Raw genomic sequence first — 26,216 nt, 5'->3', positions numbered from 1 at the left:
ATTCCAGCAGCACGAAGTCGTCGTAGTACTTCACGTTGGCTAATGGGATGTCCCAACGCTGTTGCTGCCGTCGCCGTTACGAATCTGTTTCGCAGGTGAATTAACTGAAGCTGACCGTCTTCCAATGGTGTTGTCACTCGGGGTCGTTCGGTTCTAGGCCTGTCCTGTGTCCTTCCTTGTCTGCCTGTACCGTTGAATCAGCCTGGCTACTGTCAATGTTGTACAACCGAACCTGGCAATTTGGACCTGTGTTGCCCCCATTTCGGCCATACCGATAGGTCTCTCTCTGCTCCTGTGACAATCGTGGCATTTCCCTGTGTAAGCCTGTCTCGCCTGTGGGGTCGGGATCCATAGGTTCACACACAGGGCCCATCACACAATATGCCCCTCGGGATCAATCGACAAAATAAAGTGTCCCCGAAGTATGTATGGAATATAATTTATGCAGTTAACATAACATATTTTCATAGTTTATGCCCTTTTCGTTGTTTGGTTCAGAATGGTTGCCACCCTTTGCTAATAGTCAGCTTATTACGCAAGAGAGTACGTCACTTGTTGTTTCTTTGTTATCTCCATGTTCGTTAAAGGTTTCGAGAAGAAACGTTAGTTTAATTGTAGATATTTAGCTTTGTTTCTATCCACGGACCATGTTATCATGTACATGTTGCATATGTTTTGTGTGGTGCGGTGGCGGTGTGTGTGCATTTGTGATGATGTGACGGTATGTGTGATGATGTGGCGGTGTGTGTGCATGTGTGATGAGGTGACGGTGTGTGTGTATGTGTGATGATGTGGCGGTGTGTGTGCATGTGTGATGATGTGGCGGTGTGTATGTGTGACGGTGTGTGTGTGTGATGATGTTACGGTGTATGTGTGATGATGTGGCGGTGTGTGTGCATGTGTGATGATGTGACGGTGTGTGATGATGTGGCGGTGTGTATGTGTGACGGTGTGTGTGTGTGATGATGTTACGGTGTATGTGTGATGATGTGACTGTGTGTGTGCATGTGTGATGAGGTGACGGTGTGTGTGTATGTGTGATGATGTGGCGGTGTGTGTGCATGTGTGATGATGTGACGGTGTGTGATGATGTGGCGGTGTGTATGTGTGACGGTGTGTGTGTGTGATGATGTTACGGTGTATGTGTGATGATGTGACTGTGTGTGTGTGATGATGTGACGGTGTGTGTGTATGTGTGATGATGTGGCGGTGTGTGTGCATGTGTGATGATGTGACGGTGTGTGATGATGTGGCGGTGTGTATGTGTGACGGTGTGTGTGTGTGATGATGTTACGGTGTATGTGTGATGATGTGACTGTGTGTGTGTGATGATGTGACGGTGTATGTGTGACGGTGTGTGTGTGATGATGTTACGGTGTGTGTGTATGTGTGATGATGTGGCGGTATGTGTGTGATGATATGACGGTGTGTGTGTATGTGTGATGATGTGGCGGTGTGTGTGTGTGATGATGTGGCGGTGTGTGTGTGTGTGATGATATGGCGGTGTGTGATGATGATGTGTGTGTGTATGTGTGGTGATGTGACGGTGTGTGTGCATGTGTAATGACGTAACGGTGTATGTATGTGCGCGCGCGTGTATCTGTGTGTCTATGTATGTGTGTGTCTGTGTTCTGTGTATATGTGTTGTGTGTCTTTGTGTTTGTATGTCCCTATACTGTATATCATATGTGTGTGTATGTGTGTATGTGTCTGTGTTGTGTACGTTCCTATACAATTTCTATAATCTGTGTGTGTATGTGTTGTGAACTACCCTATCTGTGTATGTATCGATCCGGAAAATATTCAGTTTCCTCTTCATTATTGCCAGTTCTATTCATACATAAAATATTTCCTGCTTGTCATTTGACTGAACGATTCACCTGTCGTCGATTTGGCTGTTTAACGGATGTGACAAGCCAACCAAGGACAGTAGTGACGAGAATCAGTCGGGGACTCCTGCAGGACTGAAGGAGTGTTCTGAGGATGGCGATCTGTGCTTGGGTGGTCACAGCAGGAATTGTGAGTATACTGAACAGCTATACTGAATAGCTAAACCATCTTAATTATACCAGTGAAAATGTAATCGCCTGTCTTGTGTAATAAAAGCCAAACGTTTATATGGAATACTTAAACATCCATCCACCACAATTCCCACACCACTTTTAACATGACAAATATGTGAACGTCTATGATAGCTTTGATTTATGTTTAAAGGTGTACTAGATTAGGTTTAATTGGCACTCCTAGCGAGTCTTATCTAATTCAAAAGTCAAAATTGGTTAAATATATCAATCTAAAATTAATATGATTACGATAATTACGAAGAGACACTGTCTCAGGATCACACATGACACTAACTACATGTCTTCGCTCTGGACTGCTAATGAACGGTACGTCATGGAGCATAATACCTCTGCGTATCCTGAAGAAGAACATCAAATATTAAATATTGATGCGAGCAAATAAAGGTTGATACTCGTTAACACGGTCTCACCTTTCGTGCATCATTGCAGAGGTTAACTTTGGAACTTAGCTGTAAGTACTCCCTGTTTGACTTAATATCGAAATAAAGGTTGCCCTGAATGCACAGTGCCAGTTAGGGTGTCCGGCCTAACACTTATAAGCTAAATGTTTTGTAAGTGTAGCTCAATTTATAGCAAAGCCTAAATTTATGGCTTTAAGTATATTTCGGAAAACATATGATCCTCAAATCAAAACAACTCATCCCCCAAGATTAGAAAAATCGGGTTCTAGGTGAATAAGGTACAATGTTCATAGTTATTCCCGTTACTTGGATTTCATTGTCACCTTTTTAACAACAACAAAACCCCGTACGTTGACAATAATGGACTTTCAGAATTAAACATAAAAATATATTCTTTTATTTCTAACCTACCACGTCCTTTAGTCTGTATGGCCAGCTTGGGTACTCAGCGATGCTGTACACTGGAGATCTAAGAAGGCCTGTGGTGACTCCACATATATCCTTCCGCGGATAAAAACATATCTGTATTCTCAAGTGTTATTTGCAAGGATATTTCCCTTTCTTACCGACGCTTCGTCATTGTCGAAAGAAGAGGAAATAAAATTCGCTGAAAGCTCCGTTCACCGCCTTAAAGCCAACGTAGGAACTGTAGCGTTTTGTTTGAAGCTTTATTACTGCGGCACTACCAGTCGAAATTGATCAGGATCTAATGACGAAAGCCTGTTGGCCAATAGCTTCTGAGATATAGGGGAGCACAATTGGTGCTCATGTCTTACCCCCACATTTTACGTAGTTGTTATCAATGAGGAAGTCCAGCATTTCACATATTGTTTCCTCAGTAAACTTCAGATGGCATTTGCTTTCATTTTTCCCAAATTGTCCTGAACCTCTGAATATTGCTACGTACCTGTATCTGTGTTCACCACGTTTTGTAACAAAAAAACCATGGATCAAGGAATGAAGTTTTTCCTTAAGTTTGTCATGTGGGATAGCGGTGTTCAAAGTTGAAAAATCAAATATTTTGACAGAATGGAGCTTGGTTCATTTCTGAGATTGCAAAAAATCAAACAAATCCTTTGAAGTTTTGAGAATCCACAAGGTATTAATTCCACGTGTCTCAAATACTTTCTGTGAATATGAAGAAAGTCCTTCCTTGATTGTATTAAGGATTATGGGTAGTCTTTGAGACAGGGACCAAAGACCATATACCGATATGGTCTCTGGCTGGACCTAGCAATATATGCATAAGGATTTGTTTGGAGCTTTGGATTCCAGTACAAAAGTGGAATGGACATGTGTTCAGGTTTTAGTGTTAATTTAATTCATATGCAAATGTATCCAAGAAGAGTGAGTGAGTGAGTATAGTTTTACGCTGCTTTTAGCAATATCACAGCGGTTGACACCAGAAATGGGCTTCACACATTGTACCCATGTCGGGAATCGAACCCGGGTCTTCGGCGTGACGCGCGAACGCTTTAACCACTAGGCTACCCGACCGCCCCGTATCCAAGAAGAATAAAGCGTATTTATTGATGAGAATCGGCAATAATTTCATACACCACCAGTTCGTTTCAATGCCCTGATACGAACACTGAGTGTAAACGACTTGAAGCGTAAGTGTGGATACACATGTATGACTTCGAACCAGTGGGTTCACTATGAATACTTCATGATGTCAACAACAATATGTTAATTACGTTTCCGTTTTAAAACAAACTTGTAGTGACAGTCATTGCATTTTAAATGAAATTATATTCATTTTATTTAGCGTAAATACAAATGTGCCGGTATCAATATTGTTCAGATTAGTGGAAGTTCTTCAATGACCCTATGCGCGAATGAAATCACTTTATATGGCATTTGATGCTTTTCTTTTCTTATGTTTCAGCAATGTATCCCTTGTCCCAAACATAGTTTGAATAAAATTACTACAACGCCCTTTATAAAAGGATTTTTTGAAGTCTCCAAAAACTGTTCGGATTCATACTTGTTTCGAATTAAACTCAAGGAAATAGTGATTCATATCACAAGGAAACTAGCATTTTGTAAAGGTTTTAATGACACTGACATTCAAAGGGTAATTTGAAGCTGATAGTACAGATGGTTCTACTTAGTTTATAAAAGCGTCACATAGAAACTAAACTAAATCGTATGTGACGGACACAAGTTAATCATATTTATCTTTCCTGTTATGTTGCCGTTTTATATTTGGAAAATGATGTGGCGTGTGGTTTTGCATCAGTTTAATTCATACAGGTGCATATGTAGTAGCGGGCATGGCTCCGGCTAGGACAGCAAAGACAGAACAAGCTACTAGGGTGTGAGTTGACAGATGACTTTATTTGCACATACGCCAGTTGTTATGTATGTATACAAATACCATGAAAATATGTAATAGATGAAATATAACAAACATACCACATAGTACCAACACACCAATGCATAAACAGCTCATCCAATTTAATATGCTATGCGTACTATAAACATTATTTATACTTGATATTTTACATAAATGTATCAAACATGCTGAGCAGTAGTTACACTTACCCTTGTGGTTATAAGCCAAATTACAACTAAAAATACTTAAGACGGTTACATTAATACCGCCTCTACAAATTGCCATGATATAAACATAATATGAACACAATATACACAGAATATCCACATAACTTACCACTGTGTGGCATTGAGCTGGCAACTATGTTAGCGTTGGCAGATCACAGGCATCGTAACATCGATTGCCATATCCTAGAAAAATTGAAACAATAAGGCCGCATAGGAAAAAGGAAATGGCCAATAAAATTAAGAACATGTAAAATTACCTTTTCATATGTATCCATTCAATCATAATCTACATACATACATAAATACTACATTCACACATGTAATTAGATGGTATTTAAGTAATGATTAATAGTTAAAATTGATTATAGATTTAGTTTTGATTTAACTAAAGTGTTGAACAAATTAAGAGGGAAGGTATAGAATATCTGAAGATATGGAGATAACATGTATACTTATTATGAAGTACTAGTTCATGTTTTCAACTATTTTAAGTTTTTCAGTAACCAACTAAAAACCAGCTTAAAACAGAAGAAACCTTTTACTTACATAATACAGAAGCTGAGAAGGAAATCAAAGCAAGACGCTTGTGCTGTTGGTGACTGTATATGTGAAAGTGGCTATTGTTATGTTAGTAGTTATGTAAGTACTGGAGCTAGTCTAATTGTTGTTGTTTTTATACTGCTCAAGTAATCTAGCTTGAGACAGAAACAGGCTCAAACAGAAACAAGACAATTAAAAGATTTTAATAAAATATTTACAAAATTGCAATAAAATCAACTCTATATACTACTCCCTCCCAAATAATGACGTCATCGTCATTTATTGCTACCATCAACAAACGAAATAAATGCACGAAATAAAAGTTCCAAAACGCCACTGAAAGCAAGTGTCTGGATAGTCCGAGATCTCCTCTCCCTGTCTTGGTCCGGGATTTGGTGACTCATCAGGTATTCCCCTGATGTCATCCAAGAGGGCTTCCGACCCGTGAAGATCCGGGGTAGAATAGATCTTCAGCAACCCATGCTTGCAGTAAAAGGCAACTATGCTTGTCGTAAAAGGCGACTAACGGGATCAGGTGGTCAGGCTCGCTGACTTGGTTGATGCATGTCATCGATCCCAATTGCGTGGATCGATGCTCATGATATTAGTCACTGGATTGTCTGGTCCAGACTCGATTATTTACAGACCGCCGTCATATAGCTGGAATATTGCTGAGTGCGGCGTTAAACAACAAACCAACCAACCAACCAAGAGGGCTTCCGAGTTGATCGACTGCTGTCGTGGGGTAGGGTGGGGTAGAGTGGCCTTGACACACAGAATATAATTACTTGTAAATACTGAGGCTCTTGAACACATTCTATGTATTAATTCACTTGCTCTTTTTATAAAGCTTAATCTAATTTCATGATAATACATGTTATGTCGCCATAGAGCTTCACCTTCCTGTAACTGCTGAACAACACCTGAATCGAACTCTTAGCTTCTACTTTCATGAATAGAAAATCCCCATGAATTTTTGACCCCAGATGTTACCAGTCATGCCGCCACTGACGCCATGGATGAAAATACTTTCAAACATGGTTTGTTAAATCGCATTTAGGACACAATTACTTGTTGTCTTGTGTATCTTCTCAAAACTATCATATCTTTGGAATCCCCACACTTCCGATGCATACGTAAGGATTTGTTGTACCTGGCTATCAACTATTTTCAAATATACCCCATTCAAGGACATGTTACTTGGATATTGCAGGAAGCAGCGTAAAACAAACCCACTCATTCAATCTACATTCAGGAAATAAACATAAATAATTTCCAATAGTTTTCAGATCCGTTGCCAGCACTGACGTCATGGATGGAGATACATGTACTGCCAAACATGATTAGTTAAATCTCGTTATGTTGTTTACAGGTTGTGTACCTGGCCATAACAACGCTTCAAGACACGACAACAGATACCCCAGGCAGTTCCACGTCAATGATGAGGGCTACAGACACTACTTCACAAATGTCAACCACTACTACACAAGATCCTTCAACATCACCATCTGCTGAGACAGATGCTTCAACATCTACATCTCCTGCGACGACAACGACCCAAACATCGCAATCCTCACCACCAACAACAACACTACCACCACCATCTCCCACGACGACACCCCCAGGTAGGCCCACACACCACACTGTTTGCCTTCCGCATGTGTCGTAATACCCGTTAGGGTACAGTCAGCCCTTCTGTGTTGTACATCTGATGTAAACCTGATGCTAAAGCAATACACCCGGCTATCGACTAGAATTTATAGATACCCCACGCCCTTCATGACCATTTGAATAACGCTGTGACAGTATAAAATAGTACAGCCTAGTTACTGCTTCCGTGTCATCTGAGTAAGCAAGAATACTTGTTTGTCATTAATAATTCATTAACAACTTTGCATCTATCTGTATTTTAAGTACATCAAACGCGTGCAGGTAAACGTAAAAATATTGTGTTCAAAATATATGTAAGTACTTGTACTCTGGCAAAAACTAACGAAATATCTGCAATGCAGCATTTCGAATCCAATTGTCTCCCGGGAAATTATCGTATAATTTCCATGTACCTGGTACACCGATGATTTGTGCGTCATGTTTCCAATTATGGAATAATAACAAAGATATGTATTAAAGGAACACTTGGCTTGATTCTAGTCGTATAAACAGCACTCAGGGGCCTACGAGCACACATATTATGATGTTAAACCAATCTAGGACTTAATGAATGCGCACTATTTCCACAGAGACAATGCCTCAGTGCAAGTGAGTGAGTGAGTGGGTATGGTTTTACGCCGCTTTTGGCAATATTCCAGCAATATGACGGCGGGGGACACCAGAAATGGGCTTCACACATTGTACCCATGTCGGGAATCGAACCCGGGTCTTCGGCGTGACGATCGAACGCTTTAACCACTAGGCTACCCGACCGCCCCCTTCAGCGTAAGCATGCATATATATATATATTTGAAATGCATAATTACGAGACGAGTGGAAACTAATCTAGAATCGCAGTTCATTTCTATATAAAGTAGCAATTTAAAAAAAGTATTATCCTGTATATATATTGTCAATTCATCCTGTATTTATTCTGTTACGAAATTTGTATTTGTTTACAATGTGGCATACACTTATTGACATACAGAAACCGAAATGATTATGTGATGGCATATTTAGTGACTGTGCAATCTCAAGAGGTATTTGACAACCCTTACAATTATTGTCTGCTTCTTTGCATCTTACGGTCGGTGGGGCACCTTAGTGGTTAAAGCGTTCGCTCGTCATGCCGAAGGACAGGGTTCGATTCCCACATGAGAACAATATGTGAACCCATTTCTGGTGCCCCCCGCCTTGATATTGCTGGAATATTGCTAAAAGCGGAGTAAAACCATACTCACTCACTTTTCTCATCATATGATAAGGGCACGGGTGGCCCAGTCGTCTTAGCCGCAGCGATTCGCTGTGCAGAGTTGCGTCTCTTGGCACGCCAGAAACCTATGATAATGGGTTCGAATCCCGGTTCGACCCGATTATGTTTCTAGGTTTGTCAGCACCATACCCGTGCTCGTGGGCTTCACCGAAGTTGTAAACGCCTGAGACCTGCATCACCTCGGGCTTTCCTCCCACATTAAGCTGGCACGCCGCGATTTGACCGGAATACTGTTAAAAACGACGTTAAACCAAACTCACTCACTCACTCATCATATGCCATGGCCAAGAGACCATCTGGAGAACAGTACAGGGCTCTAAATTCAAATTGTGCTCAGGTATTGGTTGATCTTAAACATCTACCATTGATCTTAATCAGTTATTCGCAATAAATGGCAATAAAGTAAAGGTGCTTAACCCTTAACCACTTGTAATTTGCTCCTTCGCATTGTCGACATGCCAGGTTATGACAACGTGTGCTTGATTGTAAGGTCGGTGCCGCTTGAGTCGGGAATGTGGGCGTGGTGCCTTCTGTATCATGAGTCGGTGTACATGCGCGTACGGCTCCTACAGGCTGGGAACACAGTGTGCGCCTTGTGAGTGGGTAATGCACGTGCATGACCATACATACGTGTCTATGTTATAAACACGATATCAAAATATATATATATACAGTTAGTGTGAGTGAGTGAGTTTATGCTTTACGTCACATCGATATATATACAGAATGTACAAATATACAACATATTTACTCATTAAGTCGATAAAGCCCAAATGGATATATGTCTCTTTCTCCGTTCTTTTGGGGCGCATATGTCGTTTCTTACAAGTACTAATATGTACGTTTGTACAATACTATTCACATTACAGCTATGTGTTGTGCATTTGTGTCATTTCCTTTTACTTTTAGTGATGCATCTATTACATAGGATATTTACATGTTACATGTTATCTACATTTCCTGATATATAAACCATTTTACTACAGTCACACTGTCCTAATATTGAAACTACGCATCACAGATGAATACATACTAACAAAAGCTAACCAGGATGTGCTCAAAAGATGTTTGAGGAAGTTGGGAGTCCGGAATGATTATATACTTTCGTGTCGAGAGCCCAACATTAGCCAATACGTGTTGCTCATGAGTGAATAGACTTAGCAGATAATTATCTTTTAGAAACATGAACTGTATATATATACACAATATGTGGATAAATGAGTTTTGACAAGTACGAATATCATATATATATGTGTGTGGTTCGTGAGCACCGCTGATGGTTCAAGCGGGATAAACGTCAACGACTTGTGTCAGGTTAGAGCTCTCCATCATTTAGTCGACACCTATGATATAACATAAATACTGTCCAGTGAGCAGCTGAACGAATCGCTCACTCACGAGCAGCACAGGTATTTTCTGTACTCCATTTATACAGCATGACGGACAACCTGGTGTATGCTGGGAACATATACAGGAGGTATAGTACTGCATGTCCCACAGCTACGAGCTCACCTTAAAACCCTAATATCTATTTAGTGTTTATTAAATCTGTGCCAGTAGTTCTAATTATTGTTGGTATTTGTTATCTTCATGTTGTCTATAGTCTCGATATGTACCGTTATACTGTTAATCATAGTCCATAGAACAGTTTTATCTGGTTCATAAAACACTTGATTGTCTGGTTTGTTTACAGACCCCGTCGCATGGCAGGCGTACTGCTGTGTGGCGTCAGGCAACACTTACTTACTTACTTAATGCACATTGTGTGAATGGCGGGTGCTACCTGTATGGCCGAACATGTTTACCCCTTTCGCGAACACCTGGTGTTATCACCGGTTTTCAGTGGTCCATTCATGTAATGTTCACAGCTATTTTGCACCTTACGCCAAATGGAAGCTGTTTTTCTTGCAATGACAATTTTTATTTTCATGGTAATCTCTTTTTGACTAATTTTTCAAGTGTCACCATTCATCAAAATTCCCTTGGTTGCTCTAATTTTCTTTAAAAAATACGGAAAGAAATTGTTCTCATCTGGACAAATTCTCTTAATCCACAAGAGGAACACGGACTCGGATTCGAAGTTGTCTTAGACGCCGGAGTAGTAGATTTAAAAAAAGAAAGAAAGATATTATTTTATTCTCATGAAAAGGATTGGGCACAAGTTATCACAACTTAGAACGCCCTCTCCCATAGATTTACATGTATACTTATTTACAGTTAATAAATCAAATGACAGAAAGGAAAGAAAAGAGACAGAGAAACGTATATACATTCACATTGCTCACATCAAATACGCCGGAGGTGTGATGTGCATAGCCGATATAGCTTAACATCATGTGTCTTTTTCGACTGGTTTTAACATTAACAGCGTCTAAACTCAAAGATAAGATTTAACGAAGTGATTAACTGATACCATGGTAATGTTTTCATTCTGGAACAGATAATAACCGAAAGGTCAACCACGTATGTAAGAAGATAATTGTGTATTTGTAAATGGTTTCCACGAATTAAGGCTTGTTGACGTTGTACTTTTCGACTCGTTGACCAAGTAGTTGACAGATGGTTAGGAGTTGACCTGTTATCAACATCGGACTTCCACAACCGGCCCAATACTCACTGTGCGTATGTATATATCCTCAGCCCGCTGGCCTACAGCGATAAATCCAAGGTCTGATCGATGTAACGCCACGAGTGCTTTGTCCAAGTGAGCCAGTATATGCAATATTACACCACAGCTGTTGACAAATGCAAAGTAAACAATACTCTCCAAAAATATATAGGGGAATATTCGAAAACAGATGATTACAGAAACAAAGAGAGTGTATATTGAGTGATGCTAATGGTGGATACGACATAGGAAGACCCGGGTGTAACGTGACAAATAACAGGACATGTTGGTGTGAATTGAAACTGTGAAAACAACAAGGAAATATTATAGGGGCATGTAGTAAAAAATGTGAACCTTTGAGATGACTTCGCTCATTCCGCCACGATTTGTCAAACATTCGTTTTTGTACGGCGTGGCATGATCCCCATTGACAATTTGAGTTTTGTCCACTCCCCTTGTAAGTCTGGCTCAGTTCGACTAACGTAGCATGGAGCCTTTGATGTCGGCGTACACATTTCATGATCATGTCCCAGGCGTGCTCTGTGTGGGAACGGTCAGGGCTCATGGCTGGCCACTGCAACCTGGTGCTGTTGGAGGGAACCAGTTACGATACATGCACAGTGGGCACGACAGCTATCTTCTTGAAAGCCATAACGTGGACCAGCATGGCTACTAGCTCCAATTGGTGGTCTTTGCAGTACTGTCCAGTGACAATGTAATTTTCGAGGCAGACAATTTCTATACTTTATCAGCAGTTGCTGCATAATTATTTATGTCAATAATTTTCAGGGACAATTTTTTTTATTTTGATAACATACCACCACCTTTCCACCTATTGGTAAGTATCCCCTACGTTTTGGAGAGTTAGTAATGTACTTGCTGCAAATGATTACCTTAATCATGTTTATATAGAAAATGTGAATCAGTCTTAAAGTCATTGGCCGAGTGGTGGACTGTATAATATGCTTTATGTGGTTCATGTTTGTTCCAAGCAATACCAGTTGGCGGCAATTGTACAAATGACACGCGTTGTATGGCGCCATCTACGTGTAATTACTCGGTATGTACATGCCCTGGAGATTACTACCAGAAGGATCACCAATGTGAAGCCAGTAAGTTATTGCAACTGGAAAGGGAAACTATCTTAGTACACAAACTCATCCTAATTTCTGACACATTGCCGAATGCAGTGACATGATATGAAACCATTAATACGTTTTTCTATGAACAATTGGTTTCATTGCAATTGTTATTATTGTACTGAAATATGTTCTTACATGTACGTGTAATTTGATCGTATTTGTGTTTATGTGTGCATGCAGGAAAAGAAGTTTATGATTTGCCCAAAGACGTGAAAATATTTCTTTCGGATTATGTAAAATTCTCCTTCCTTAGAAAAAACCCAGCTGATATCACAAAACATGTTACAATAATTAATGTATAAATTTTCCTAACAATTACACCAGTTTATAAAGTGACACATGCATGTATCTTGCACAGCATGTTAACGTTGTACCGACGATGACCCTGTTTGATTGTCTTTACCGTATGTCCGTTATACAGGAGTACAGGTGGGCGAAGGATGCAACAACAACAGCGAATGTGTTGTTAACGTTGATTGTATCAATAACACCTGCACATGTCAGGCAGATTTATTCTTCAAGGATGGGAAGTGTATCCCACGTGAGTCGTGAATGCAGAAAACCCATGTATCTGGCATTTCGTTTATAATCCTTATATTACTCCAACATCACCACGACTACCACACCCTTCTTTTTCACAGCACTATCACGTTGCACATCCTTTATAACGACCCATGCCTACCCAGACCTTTCTGTTTAACTACAATATCACATTGCGAATGACTTTATTACACACCACATGCACATGCCTAACATAACCTAAAAGTTCAGTACATATCTCACTAATATTCACCTCACTTCTGCTGATTTCATATGAAAATGGTTCGGTCTTTTGCGGTGCCTAAAGTAATATAATATACTGTAATACCTCAGACAAACTATTTTATTCATTTGAAAACCACAGATCGGTGAACTTTTATGTTCAGTCAGTTCCCAGTTCTCAGTCAATGCTTTGGGTAATCGATATAGATGATGACGAGCTGTAATACGTTTACATTTCTTTTAATCCTGCCTGTTTCAACTAACACACCACCGAAATCTTCTTTTGCAGGTTTTAATTTTATTTAAAAATATATTTATCCTCTGATATTTTTAAAACGTGTTTCTGCTGTTTGTCTTCTCTTTCAAACCCCTCGAAGCTGATGCGCGCATGTTTTAATCCAGAGACAGAAATAAGAAGTAGGTTAACAAGCACAATGTTCTTATAGTTAAAGAATGTCAGTCGCAGTGTATGGCAATGATCCGTCAATAGTAGTTCTATATTGAGGCGTTACAGTAGTGGTCATAGTGGTACTTTGATTTGTTACAGTCTTCCTCGTAGTGGTACTTTGTGGTGTTACAGTTATGGTCGTAGTGGTACTGAGAGGTGATACAGTAGTTGTCGTAGTGCTACTTTGAGGTGATACAGTAGTTGTCGTAGTGGTACTTTCAGGTGTTACAGTGAAAATCGTAGTGGTACTTTGAGGTGTTACAGTGATGGTCGTAGTGGTACTGAGAGGTGTTACAGTCTCTCTCGTAGTGGTACTTTGAGGTGTTACAGTAATGGTCGTAGTGGTACTTTGAGGTGTTACAGTGATGGTCGTAGTGGTACTTTGAGGTGTTACAGTAATGGTCGTAGTGGTACTTTGAGGTGTTACAGTAATGGTCGTAGTGGTACTTTGAGGTCTTACAGTTGTGGTCATAGTGCTACTCTGAGGTGTTACACTGATGGCCGTAGTGGTACTTTTTCAGGTGTTACATTCTTGCTCGTAGTGGTACTTTGAGGTGTTACAGTCTTTCTCGTAGTGTTACTTTGAGATGTTACAGTAGTGGCCGTAGTAGTACTTTGAGGTGTTACAGTGGTGGTCGTAGTGGTATTTTTAGGTGTTACAGTCTTTCTCGACTTAAGTGTTGGTCGTAGTGTTACTTTGAGGTGTTACAGTAGTGGTCATAGTGGTACTTTGATTTGTTACAGTCTTCCTCGTAGTGGTACTTTGTGGTGTCACAGTAGTGGTCGTAGTGGTACTTTGAGGTGTTACAGCAGTGGTGGTAGTGGTATTTTGATGTGTTACAGCAGTGGTCGTAGTGATACTTTGAGGCATTACAGTAGTGGTCGTAGTGGTACTTTGAGGTGTTACAGTCTTCCTCGTAGTGATACTTTGAGGCATTACAGTAGTGGTCGTAGTGGTACTTTGAGGTGTTAAAGTAGTTGTCGTAGTGGTACTTTGAGGTGTTACAGTAGTGGTCATAGTGGTACTTTGATTTATTACAATGATTGTCGTAGTGGTACTTTGAGGTGTTACAGTGATGGCCCTAGTAGTACTTTGAGGTGTTACAGTAGTGGCCGTAGTTGTACTTTGAGGTGTTAAAGTAGTGGTCATAGTGGTACTATGATTTGTTACAGTCTTCCTCTTAGTGGTACTTTGAGGTGGTACAGTAGTGGTCGCAGTGTTATTTTGATGTGTTACAGCAGTGGTCGTAGTGATACTTTGAGGCATTACAGTAGTGGTCATAGTGGTACTTTGAGGTGTTACAGTGATGGCCGTAGTAGTACTTTGAGGTGTTACAGTAGTTGTCGTAGTGGTACTTTGAGGTGTTACAGTAGTGGTCGTAGTGGTACTTTGTGGTGTTACAGTAGTGGTCATAGTGGTACTTTGATTTATTACAATGATTGTCGTAGTGGTACTTTGAAGTGTTACAGTGGTGATCGTAGTGGTACTTTGAGGTGTTAAAGTAGTGGTACTTTGAGGTGTCACAGTAGTGGTCGTAGTGGTATTTTGAGGTGTTAAAGTAGTGGCCGTAGTGGTACTTTGAGGTGTTAAAGTAGTTGTCGTAGGTGTACTTTGAGGTGTTAAAAGTAGTGGTCGTAGTGGTACTTTGAGGTGTTACAGTAGTGGTCGTAGTGGTACTTTGAGGTTTTAAAGTAGTTGTCGTAGTTGCATTTTGAGGTGTTAAAAGTAGTGGTCGTAGTGGTACTTTGAGGTTTTAAAATAGTTGTCGTAGTTGCATTTTGAGGTGTTAAAAGTAGTGGTCGTAGTGGTACTTTGAGGTGTTACAGTAGTGGTCGTAGTGGTACTTTGAGGTGTTAAAGAAGTGGTCGTAGTGCTACTTTTAGGTGTTAAAGTAGTGGTCGTAAAACTACTTTGAGGTGTCACAGTAGTGGTCGTAGTGGTACTTTGAGGTGTTACAGTAGTGGTCGTAGTGGTATTTTGAGGTGTTAAAGTAGTGGTCGTAGTGGTACTTTGAGGTGTTACAGTGATGGTCGTAGTGGTACTTTGAGGTGTTACAGTAGTGGTCGTAGTGCTGCTTTGAGGTGTTAAAGTAGTGGTCGTAGTGGTACTTTGAGGTGTTACAGTAGTGGTCGTAGTGGTATTTTGAGGTGTTAAAGTAGTGGTCGTAGTGGTACTTTGAGGTGTTACAGTAGTGGTCGTAGTGGTACTTTGAGGTGTTACAGTAGTGGTCGTAGTGCTGCTTTGAGGTGTTAAAGTAGTGGTCGTAGTGGTACTTTGAGGTGTTACAGTAGTGGTCGTAGTGGTACTTTGAGGTGTTACAGTAGTGGTTGTAGTGGTACTTTGAGGTGTTACAGTAGTGGTCGTAGTGCTGCTTTGAGGTGTTAAAGTAGTGGTCGTAGTGGTATTTTGAGGTGTTAAAGTAGTGGTCGTAGTGGTACTTTGAAGTGTTACAGTTGTTGTCGTAGTTGTACTTTGAGGTGTTACAGTAGTGGTCGTAGAAGTTCTAAGAGATCTTCCAAATATGTTCCTTATGGATATGATGATAACTCATGACAGTTGTGTTGGTGTAGCAGCTGGATAATGTTAAACCCATATATTTTTATGTGCTTTATGCTCGACTAACTTTGTGAAACTAATTTGAAATGACGTTTGTATTTGCATACTGTAATTTCTCATAATGACTTTGATGTGTCCCAACTCGTTACGTGAATTTGCTTTTGAGGACCACTTTTCCTTCGTAGGAAAACGCTCTTCAATCTTAAGAAGATGTACACATATGTTTTTGTAAAATATATGTGTGATAATGATAACTTGTGTGCATAATGTCATGGTCATTACAGTTTAACTCTTATTAGTAATTTTCATAATGTCATTTTTATATACATTGCTCTGTTATAACCCATGACGTCATTCTTTAAGTTCAGTATACAGGGAAACTTGATGAGATACTAATTCTGATTAACTACTCACATGCCTATGAACTTCAGTCCAACTAATTATAATACGAGTGCATGCTGTGTTTTTCAGGAGTTTCCCCAGGTGAAGACTGCAGTAACAGCACGTGTGTGGAGAACGCCGAATGTAAATCCAGCACATGTCGGTGTAAACACGGGTTCATGGCAAATGGATCTTCCTGTACGATAAAAGGTCATACTAATGATTTCGTTAGTTGGAAGACTAAATATATATTGATAATTTATATTTATCATTTATCTATGCTGATTCAGTTACAAAAGAAATGTTTAGGCCGAGACATTAAAACTGCACCCATTGTGTTGCAAAGCGCACATATTTCTTAAACGTTTTGCTTTGCTTTTAAGCAGCTGAATCACTGCACTTGTATACAGCCGACGTCATTCAAAATAAATTAGTTTCAACGAAATCAGTAAATGGTCTATAGGTCACTTGATTTTGTCTCCTTTGTTTACAGACCTCCGTCGCATGGCAGGTGTACTGCTGTGACGGTGTCTGGCTAAAAATATATTTACTCTTTTAAATGAAAATTGCGTTAACTTGGGGTACTACCGGTTGGGCAGGACATGCGTACCCTGTTCGCAAACACCAGGTGTTATCATTGATTTTCAGTGGTTCATTCATAATAATTGTCACAGATATTTTGCCCTTTATTCTCTCGCTTCGACGTTTTATATTAACGAAAAACTCCACTAGAGATGTATTACTATTGAAGAACAATATATATTGTACAGAGAAAAGACGAGTGGAGAATCTAGTCGTTTCGAATCAGACATCGTCATCAGTTCTTGTAAAATTTGATGGACCCCTGGATTACAGCACGTTCAGGATTGATTACAACTCTACAGATTCTCCAAAGTGCGTTGTCCTCCAAAGAAATTCATCACAGGAAGTTTGTAGTGAGGTAAGAGCTTTGACTGAAAATGTTGTTACATGTCCGATAAATACAGGAGGCCAGTGAAATGTTTGATATAAACACTGCCATTTGGTATTGCATTATTAGACACTGGCGCAGGTATGTCTTAATATTAAATATTCTAACAATTAGTATTGTAAGCGAATCACAGTTTATGCAATATTTAATCAACCATTACTTCAGTTGGCAGTGTGAAATAGGAAAATATCTTAATATGTCTTGTTCACAGTGTCGACAAGTTAAAGACCTCGAGCCATCTAATGGCACGCACATAGAATACAATGTGACAAGTTTGATGCCCTCCACCACATATGAAATCAAGGTGGTAATGGAAAAGTGCAACAATGGGTGTCTTGAAAGAAGTCGCCCAGCAAATATAACAGCGCAAACTACTTCAGCAGGTATACGACGTGCCAGCAATACTAAGTTATAAAGAAAATGTTATCACAATATTCGATATTATTAGTTGCTGGTCTAAATGTAATCGACAACAGTTCCGCTTATTTTGTAGCGCACGAGTACTCATGTTTTTCATTCATTAATCAAAGTTATTTGGTATGTTTGCGATTATTCCTGTAATTTCAATTCTAAAATTCATTTATGATATTAACTTTACACAATTGACATAACCAAATTACTTGAGGCATCTGTGAGCTAAATATCATCAACACGTTCATACACATTGTATTTAACAGTAGGCGATCGTAACAGCTTCAGGGTTTAGTATATAGATTAATTTTATTTGTATAATTTCTCAATTCTGTTTTAAGTTCCCAACGCTGTAGAAGGCTTGACTACATGTGCATATAAGGGATGTCTCGTGTGTGCAAAGTGGAAACCTCCCGTCCCATACCCAGGGCCTGTCACATACAGGGTAGAAATATTTGATGAAGTCAACTGGATCGTTGCAAATGCATCCAATATCAGCGGTATGCCATTTTATTTTCACACTACTATGGTATAATATTACAGGTGTAAACTAACATACAATCCCTTGAGATTTTACAAAAACTGAATTAATCCTTAGTGATACAAATCTTGAGACAAATACGTTTTCTTGGACGTCGGTAAAGAAAACTGAACTTGTAAAGTAGCTCTCTAATTTCATTAGTTTTAAACATCAGTGCAATTATGTGAGTGTGCTTTCATATAATTGCTTTCAATGAACCACTTGTGCAAGGTGTATATGTCATCCACATATATGTTGCAGGGACATCAATATGTTACACGAAAGAAGATGTCAATTATTTCTTGAAGTACACTATTGGGGTAACAACATTTACCACAGCTGGCAAAGGAAAGCAGAGCAATCTGACAAGCATGGAAAGTAATGTGTTAACATTGAAATATATGTTCCTATTATATGTCAAGTAATTTTAGAATGTGTATTTCACGTTAGTTTCTTTAGTCAAAATACCCAGTCTCCGAATTATTTGCAAATGTTTAACATGTAAAATACTTCTCGTAAAGATACAGTTTTCCAAACTGCTATTCTTAATCATTGTTCATGTTGTCACTGATCATGATCGTAACGTCTTTTATTATATAACAATATCTGATTTCAGTTCATTTCCTTGAATTCAAGATCGTCACAGCAGAGGGTGAATGCCGAAAATCTGGGCATCAATCCAACAACGTTAGAAACTACGGGCAGATGACAATAGAATGGTCAGAGCCACAGATTGGTACACCGATAACCAGCTATATACTTGTCACTAACGGGGAAGTGAGTACATTCATTGTTGATTTATTTACAGAGCGGGATGCCTTGTAGATATCACTCTACTTTGAAATGAGCAACTAAATGAAAACAATTACTTTTGAAATTGAGTAATTATATCCAATATGTACTCTCAATTACTTCCTGCTTGTGTCTTTACTTCAAAACCCTATTTCAGAAGCGCACTATCACATCTAATGGCACGGGATCGGGCTACACTGTCCCGATTGTTGTAACTCCAGGTTCGATGAATACTTTCAAGGTGAGGACCTTATCAGAGCACCCAGTCGTACACATCGATGAACATATTTCACAGCTGATGTTTAAAACATAAGTTGTCTATTTCGTTTGTCTTTACGAAAGATTTAACATCAATACATCAATGAAAACATGACACTGCCATGATGAGAAGTTTAATATGAACTGATTACTTCCCCTTTTCGTTGCTTTTCAAGCTAAAAGGAAAACACACATTAAATCGTTAGTATATGTTTGCTGTGAATGAATACCTTTGATACAATCTTTTAAATAACACTTTGCACAGTAGGATAATACAAACGCCTGTTCACATACACTTGTGTCATATGCAGATTCAAGTACGTCACAATGGTACTCTCTACAATGTGTCCGCAACATCGTCGTGTCGTGCACCTATTGGAGGTATGTTGTTCATTTGTCGTTCTCCAGATTATGGTCATCCCTCGTGGTTACCCTTCATGTGTGGGACCTGGCTGAGTGTGTGGGTAGTTGTCATGGCATCAACTACTGCTTTGTCTTGTTCACATGTACTGTACTTGATGTACCACAAAATGTACAGAACCTGATAACTGACGACATGTCAGTATTAGTACATTTACAAATGCCACAACTAGGTATTATCATTGACAGTAACTCATTATAAAATCAGGTGTTAATTGTTAATGTGTTAATGTGTGAGTGGCGGTCGCTATCGGTAGGGCAGGACATGATTACGTTTGTTGCGAACACATGGTGACATCGCTGATTTTCACCACGATTTGGTTCTTTCACAAACAATGTTCGGCGGACAGTTGAGACTAGTTATTCTCTGACGTTGACGTTGTTTATTCAGAAGATAAACCTACTGTGTTTTGATTTTTCATCTCTAGCGGGTATCATGAAAGCATTATTCAAACTGTCTTCCCTAGCGAAAAATTACACATTACTATTATGAGGTCATAAAATGTTCTACAGACAGGACACTCAAGAATTGTGACGTGAAAGACATGTCGCAACACAAAACTGAGCTTTGTTTATGAAGTAACTTCAGTACAGGGTGGGGTTTTCGAAAGGAGTGCTTCTAAACATTTATGTTCGCGATTATGCGATCATGAGCTGAATCGAACGTAAAATCAATACCATGTGTAGATCAATGAAGCTGCAGGGTGGTAAAATGTCACGGTAGAATTACATAATTATACCTACATCATACCTTGATGTAAAACCCTTTTCATAATCATTCGTTTCAGCGAGAAAAAACATTTCAATTATAATAATATAAATCTCTTAAATCAGACACCATTGTATGAGTCTGTCCATATCATATGCATGTGTTTATGAATGACTATCAACACGTGCCACAAAGTGTTCGCGAAAAGAAAAGCTTATCTTGTCCCACTGGTGGTTCCCGTCACTAACAACAGCAAAGGCGAACCAAGTCTTGAATAAACTTTAGGAAACTTAATCGTTACCAGGGTCGTGAATGCTGTAACGCTGATCAAACAACTCCTCTGCCTCTCTTATAACACATGAAACATGTAACATATGTAATGATACACTGAATGTGCAACGCTTTGATGCTCTTGTATTCCTTATATTGCAGTTCCTCCAGAATGGCCACATGACCTGCAACCATCCTATGAGGTCACTGAAAATTTCATCAAAATAAAACGCATTGATTTTTTTAATAACAGTAAGAATGGTGCCATAACAAAAGGTCGCTTGTACATATCAACCAAAAAGGAAACGTTGGAAGTATCAGGTACGTAATACTTGTACAACAACAGTATTCTTGTGTTAACTTTATGTGTTTTAAGACGTTGCTATGAAGGAAGATAACCAATAATTAATGGTATGACTCAATCGAACATTTCAGGTCATCAATCTGGGGATGTAAGGGCAACGAAAATCGAGTGTTGTAATGGTAAACATTTTCTCTCCACTGTATCACGTTTCAGACATATTTTCCTTTGCGTTTGACATGTAAACGTTCCCGATGTCCCTATCACCCAACACAATCCCCCAAATACTTAATAGCTTAATAGTTATGCCATCTATAAATAATATTACTTTGTAACAAATTACATGGAATGTTGTTGAATACAATGACTGTGTTATTATCTAAAATATTACCAAGTTTCCTTGGTGCCAGTTTTCACTCACCTAAACCTTGTTTCAGGCGGGTTCATCAAAGACTGTACGGCTGGCTATTGTAAGAGAGGGCTGGCCGCAGACACAGAATACTAGTACGTGAATCATTTGTGATAAGAAAGCATAATACTCTGAACTCTGCAATGAAACACCACGATATTTAACTACGTTACGATCTAATTTCATTGATTAAAATATGATAATTCAAACAACACATTTTTCATTGTTCAATGACATCGTCAATGAGCAAACGGTTTCAGTAATTTTGAAGAACAGTAATTAGTCTTTGTCGGGAAATTGCATGAGGTCAAGGAAATATTTGAAATGAAATTCCTGCAAATGAAAAGCAATGACTACTTCTACATACTTACACCACGTTAATGTTTGCTGAAGAAAGTTATGGACGACCTATTTACATACATCGGTGCCGTTTGTTTACAGCTACCTTGCTGTTGCTTGGACGGAGAGAGGCCCCCGCCAGAGTCCTGTATTTCAATTTCGAACATTGAAAGGTAAACGGTAGACGGATTAGACTGTAGATACTGCCCTATTTCAAATGAATATAAAGAATCACAAATACTACTACTGACATAAACAGTGTACTCATGAACGACCATGTGGAGTTTTGGTGTTAAAGAGAAGAAAAAAAAGACTGTAAAGGCTGCGTCCAATAGTTTACTTCGTATATTTGTACATGTTCATGTTCTTATTATGTTATGACAGACAATACCAACGCCATCGTAGTCGGAATGTTGGTGACATTCATTATTGTTGCTGCCACCATCATCGCTGCTGCCCTGCTTTTCCGGTCCAAGTATGAACTTTGTCTTCTACGGAACTGAAAAAACCTCATGCAGATACCACTCTGGATAGTTACAATCCACGAGGTGGTCTGCAAGAAATTATATATCGATTTCTACCATGTTGCATTAAGTTCAACAAAATATGTATTAGTATTATTAAATTGGTAATAACAACCCCAATAATTTTTCAAATTTCTTTTTCAATAATATGCTGTCGTTTTCTTAGCCCTTGTGATCACAAAATGCGCTTCTCCTTCATACGCTCTTTTAAATAGTGAGTAACTTAAGTTTATATATGCCATTAATATCAGGGATTATACACCTCGTTAAAAGTGTCGCACCACCAAATTTGAAGTGTAATTGCGAGTTCATTTTTAATGTAGAGATTTGCAAATGGTACACTATAAGTTGTCAACCGATCTCAAGGGGTATTTGGTGTGGCGTACCTTGTGTGTGGGCCTATGTATCCCCAATCCGTCCATCACACTATGTAGGATGCGCTGATGCGAGCCGTTTGCACACCTGAGGGGTCTCTGTAGAGAAGTGTGATGACAGAACGTTCATGCGTCTTTTCTACCATTAATTGTGAATGAATGTTCTACAATTTGAAAGTCTGTCTGGATGATTGTAACTGAAATACGTACGATCCAAGAAAATCAAAGATGGCATATTATTGGCACTACACTAGCATGTCATGTCGGGATATTGGCACCATGTTGAACATTAAAATACTGTAATCATTCAACACATTCACAAACACACATTGACTGGACAAGTGAGGGACGTGCCGAGATCAGGACGTCTACGGAAGATCAGTGCCAGGGAGGACATGGTCGATGTTCGCCAGGCAAAACGGCTGCCAACTTCAACTTGCACTGTTCTTCGCCACCACTGGCCTACCCACAACAGTGTCCCTTAGCATTATAGGGCGTCGATTAAATGCAGCAGGATTAAGGGCCAGAAGGGCCGGAAGACCAATAGCAAATCCACTCCTCTCACGCCAACACGCGAGGGGCTGTTAAGACCGTGGACAGGCTCGAGCACACTGGAACTTGAGGTCATGGAGGAGGTGTCATTGGTCTGACGAGAGTCGGTGGTTATTGCACCACACTGATGGCACGCCTCGTGCCTGGATGCAAAGGGGAACATGTTATCATCAGCTCAACATCCACCTGTAGTTTGGGTACAATGTGTGAAGCCTATTTCTGGTGTCCCCCGAAGAGATATTGCTGAAAAATTGCTAAATGCGGTATAAAATCATACTCACTCACTCACTTTATATTGACAGTAACACATTGAAAACACTTTATTTTCTAATTGCTCTTTATTCCCATGACAATTATCTCTTCCGTAGAAACCGGAACACCCACAACCACCAAAGACACGTACCGGATGGCAGGGATCGGTACGCTGTTCGCTACAGAAGGGATGACATTAACCCACAGAACGGTTATGACTCGGTAAACCCGTATTACCTCTCCCCTGCTGTAGACAGACAGGGCAGAGACGTCCCCGAAGAGGATTATGAAGAATTGCATATATATGAGGAAGTAAAGTAATATACTATCGATGCATTCCAACTGGCCATGTCCCACTGTCAATACATCTATGACAAGTCACACTGCGCTGATATTGATTACCTCAACACAAGAGACCCGTGAAGATTCCGGAGTAGAATAGGTCTTAAGCGACCCATGCTTGCCGTAAAAGGTGACTTTGCTTGTCGTAACAGGCGACTAACGGGATCGGGTGGTCAGGTTCGCTGACTTGGTTGATGCATGTCATCGATCCCAATTGCATGGATCGATGCTCATGATATTTATCACTGGATTGTCTGGATTATTTAGAGACCGCCGTCATATAGCTGGAATATTGCTGAGTGCGGCGTTAAACAACAAACCAACCAACCAACCAATACATCTGTGACAAGTCACACTGCGCTGATATCGATTACCTCAACACAAGAGTACCGAGAAACTTTCCAGGACGGGTTGTCGCCCTTGAATTAAATGTTAACCACAAACCTCACATATTAAGTTGGATATAAAATGATATGCACTCAAAGAGAAGATATAAGATGGTTTCAGTTTAAGATTATTTACTACATTTTTACAACTAACAAATATTTATATTATATATATATTGGATATGTTGACTCTCCTTTGTGTACTTTCTGTACAAATCAACCGGAAACTATAATCAATATGTTGTATGATTGTGAACATGTAAGAAAGATTTGGGAGAAACTGAACATTTGGATAAAAACCGTTGTGGAAGGAACCATTGATTTAGACAGGGAAAATGTTTTGTTTGGATTTCAAGGCGAACACAACAACCCATTAAATATTGTACTTTTAATAACAAAACAAGTAATATACGGACAATGTAGGAAAAGATTAATGCCACATTTTGAACGCATACAACATGAGATAATTATATAATCACACTTTTAGTGTCTGGCCTTCCTCCACACTTTGTATGAAACCCAGTCTGTAAACCACATTTATACAGTATTTTATATACAGACAATGTAGGAAAAGATTAATGCCACATTTTGAACACATACAACATGAGAGAATTATATAATCACAATGCTACAAAGGTAATGTCATTTAGACACTTTTTAAGTGTCTGGGCTTTCTTCCACACTTTGTATGAATCCCAGTCTGTAAACCACATTTATACAGTATTTTAAATGTATGTATGTAAGAATTTATAGGTATATAAAACTGTACACTTCTTGAATACCATGTCTAACAATTTTATTGACATGACATGTATATATATGCTGGACACTTCTTGAATACCATGTACAACAATTTTATTGACATGACATGTATATATATGCTGGACACTTCTTGAATACCATGTACAACAATTTTATAGACATGACATGTATATATATGCTGTACCTCCTGAGATGAATAAAGAAGGAATGAAGAAAAAAAATTAAATGCATAAAAAATGTAATGTGCATGAAGTGAATTTCGGAAAATTCAATTTCAAGTAGTTTCGCAACATCGCTGTAAATATAAAACAACAGGACGTGTTATATATCAATGTACATATATAGATATATTTTTATGGAAACGTGCTAAAATGTGTTGATATGTTGGCAAATCTTAACTAAGTTTAGAGTGATGTATGTTTATGTGTTTCCCCCGGTTTTGAATAAGTCCACAATCCCCATTTTATGCTTGTTGTATGAGGTAAATATATACATCTGGTGGCCAGCCTCGGTATCCTGGTTGATGAGTATTATCGTACCCCGACGACGTAAGTCGCCTTGTCCAGGTTTTAAGAATTACTTAGTTTTATTGTACATAAACTGTAAGAAAGACTTGCTGAACTATTGCTGCTTTGTATGTCTATAACTACCTTTCTATTTAGTTCACATAATACACGTATGTCTAGAAAGCATGTATTTAAACTGGAAATAAAAACATCGCTTTTACTGCGTTCTTGTTCAGTTTAGGTGACTCTTAAATAATACTGTTGCACTGTTTTCATGATGTTATTTCTCTCGGGTACACACAGATCCGAAGCCAATAGGTTCATTGACGAAAGAATGCATAAAAGACAAACACAAGACGGTTCGTAGTCAGTACACGGTGTCGGAGTGGAGCATGGTATCTCAGTGGGCTAGGAATGTAAAACCGACATTACTCGGGGCTAGTACCAGCAGTCACCCATACACGTGCATGCATGTCGCTCTATAAGTGATATTGTTGAAGTCGACGTTTATCCCCACCTCATCTTACCTCACCTCACCTCACCTCACCTCACCTTAATGAGAGATGAAACCATGCCTGTTTCCACAGAGAACACTTATATACACTTGGAAAGTGGACTTGACCAATTAATTACAAACGTTATCAAAACGTTACTAGAATGTAAAACACAACTATGATCACCGTATCAAAACCAGCACCATCGAATAAC

The 26,216-nt window shown here is 39.2% G+C and overlaps 2 protein-coding genes and 1 long non-coding RNA gene across 3 annotated transcripts in view; 1 reads left to right on the top strand and 2 right to left on the bottom strand.

Moving 5' to 3' along the window:
- The window catches only part of LOC139476052 (uncharacterized), a 203,111-nt gene that overhangs the window by 30,355 nt on the left and 146,540 nt on the right, over nucleotides 1–26,216 (bottom strand). The window lies entirely within an intron of this gene.
- Nucleotides 1,938–25,697, top strand: LOC139473976 (uncharacterized). The gene is made up of 19 exons (XM_071256841.1): nucleotides 1,938–2,019; nucleotides 6,963–7,215; nucleotides 9,004–9,108; nucleotides 12,114–12,233; nucleotides 12,685–12,804; nucleotides 16,502–16,621; nucleotides 17,182–17,351; nucleotides 17,593–17,764; nucleotides 18,134–18,292; nucleotides 18,574–18,690; nucleotides 18,929–19,089; nucleotides 19,262–19,345; nucleotides 19,674–19,743; nucleotides 20,924–21,082; nucleotides 21,197–21,244; nucleotides 21,500–21,566; nucleotides 21,913–21,983; nucleotides 22,195–22,285; nucleotides 23,629–25,697. Exons 1-19 carry the CDS (start codon nucleotides 1,984–1,986, stop codon nucleotides 23,831–23,833), a joined length of 2,328 nt encoding a protein of 775 aa, XP_071112942.1. The 5' UTR covers nucleotides 1,938–1,983; the 3' UTR covers nucleotides 23,834–25,697.
- Nucleotides 13,950–16,487, bottom strand: LOC139473977 (uncharacterized protein DDB_G0290587-like). The gene is made up of 3 exons (XM_071256842.1): nucleotides 16,480–16,487; nucleotides 15,385–15,779; nucleotides 13,950–13,954 (listed from the first exon to the last, which is right to left on the bottom strand). Exons 1-3 carry the CDS (start codon nucleotides 16,485–16,487, stop codon nucleotides 13,950–13,952), a joined length of 408 nt encoding a protein of 135 aa, XP_071112943.1.

Source organism: Haliotis cracherodii, unplaced genomic scaffold (assembly GCF_022045235.1).
Source record: "Haliotis cracherodii isolate W230 unplaced genomic scaffold, xgHalCrac1.p SCAF_3, whole genome shotgun sequence".
In the NCBI taxonomy this organism is placed as follows: Eukaryota; Metazoa; Mollusca; class Gastropoda; order Lepetellida; family Haliotidae; genus Haliotis; species Haliotis cracherodii.
This window is presented reverse-complemented; position numbering and strand designations above follow the sequence as displayed.

Excerpts from the sequence above, each read along its gene's own strand:
- LOC139473976 (XM_071256841.1), top strand. The coding sequence starts at position 1,984 with ATGGCGATCTGTGCTTGGGTGGTCACAGCAGGAATT. Across the intron at positions 16,622-17,181 it reads ATCTTCCTGTACGATAAAAG|AGAAAAGACGAGTGGAGAAT; the intron begins GTCATACTAATG and ends TATATTGTACAG. Across the intron at positions 17,765-18,133 it reads AGCGCAAACTACTTCAGCAG|TTCCCAACGCTGTAGAAGGC; the intron begins GTATACGACGTG and ends TTCTGTTTTAAG.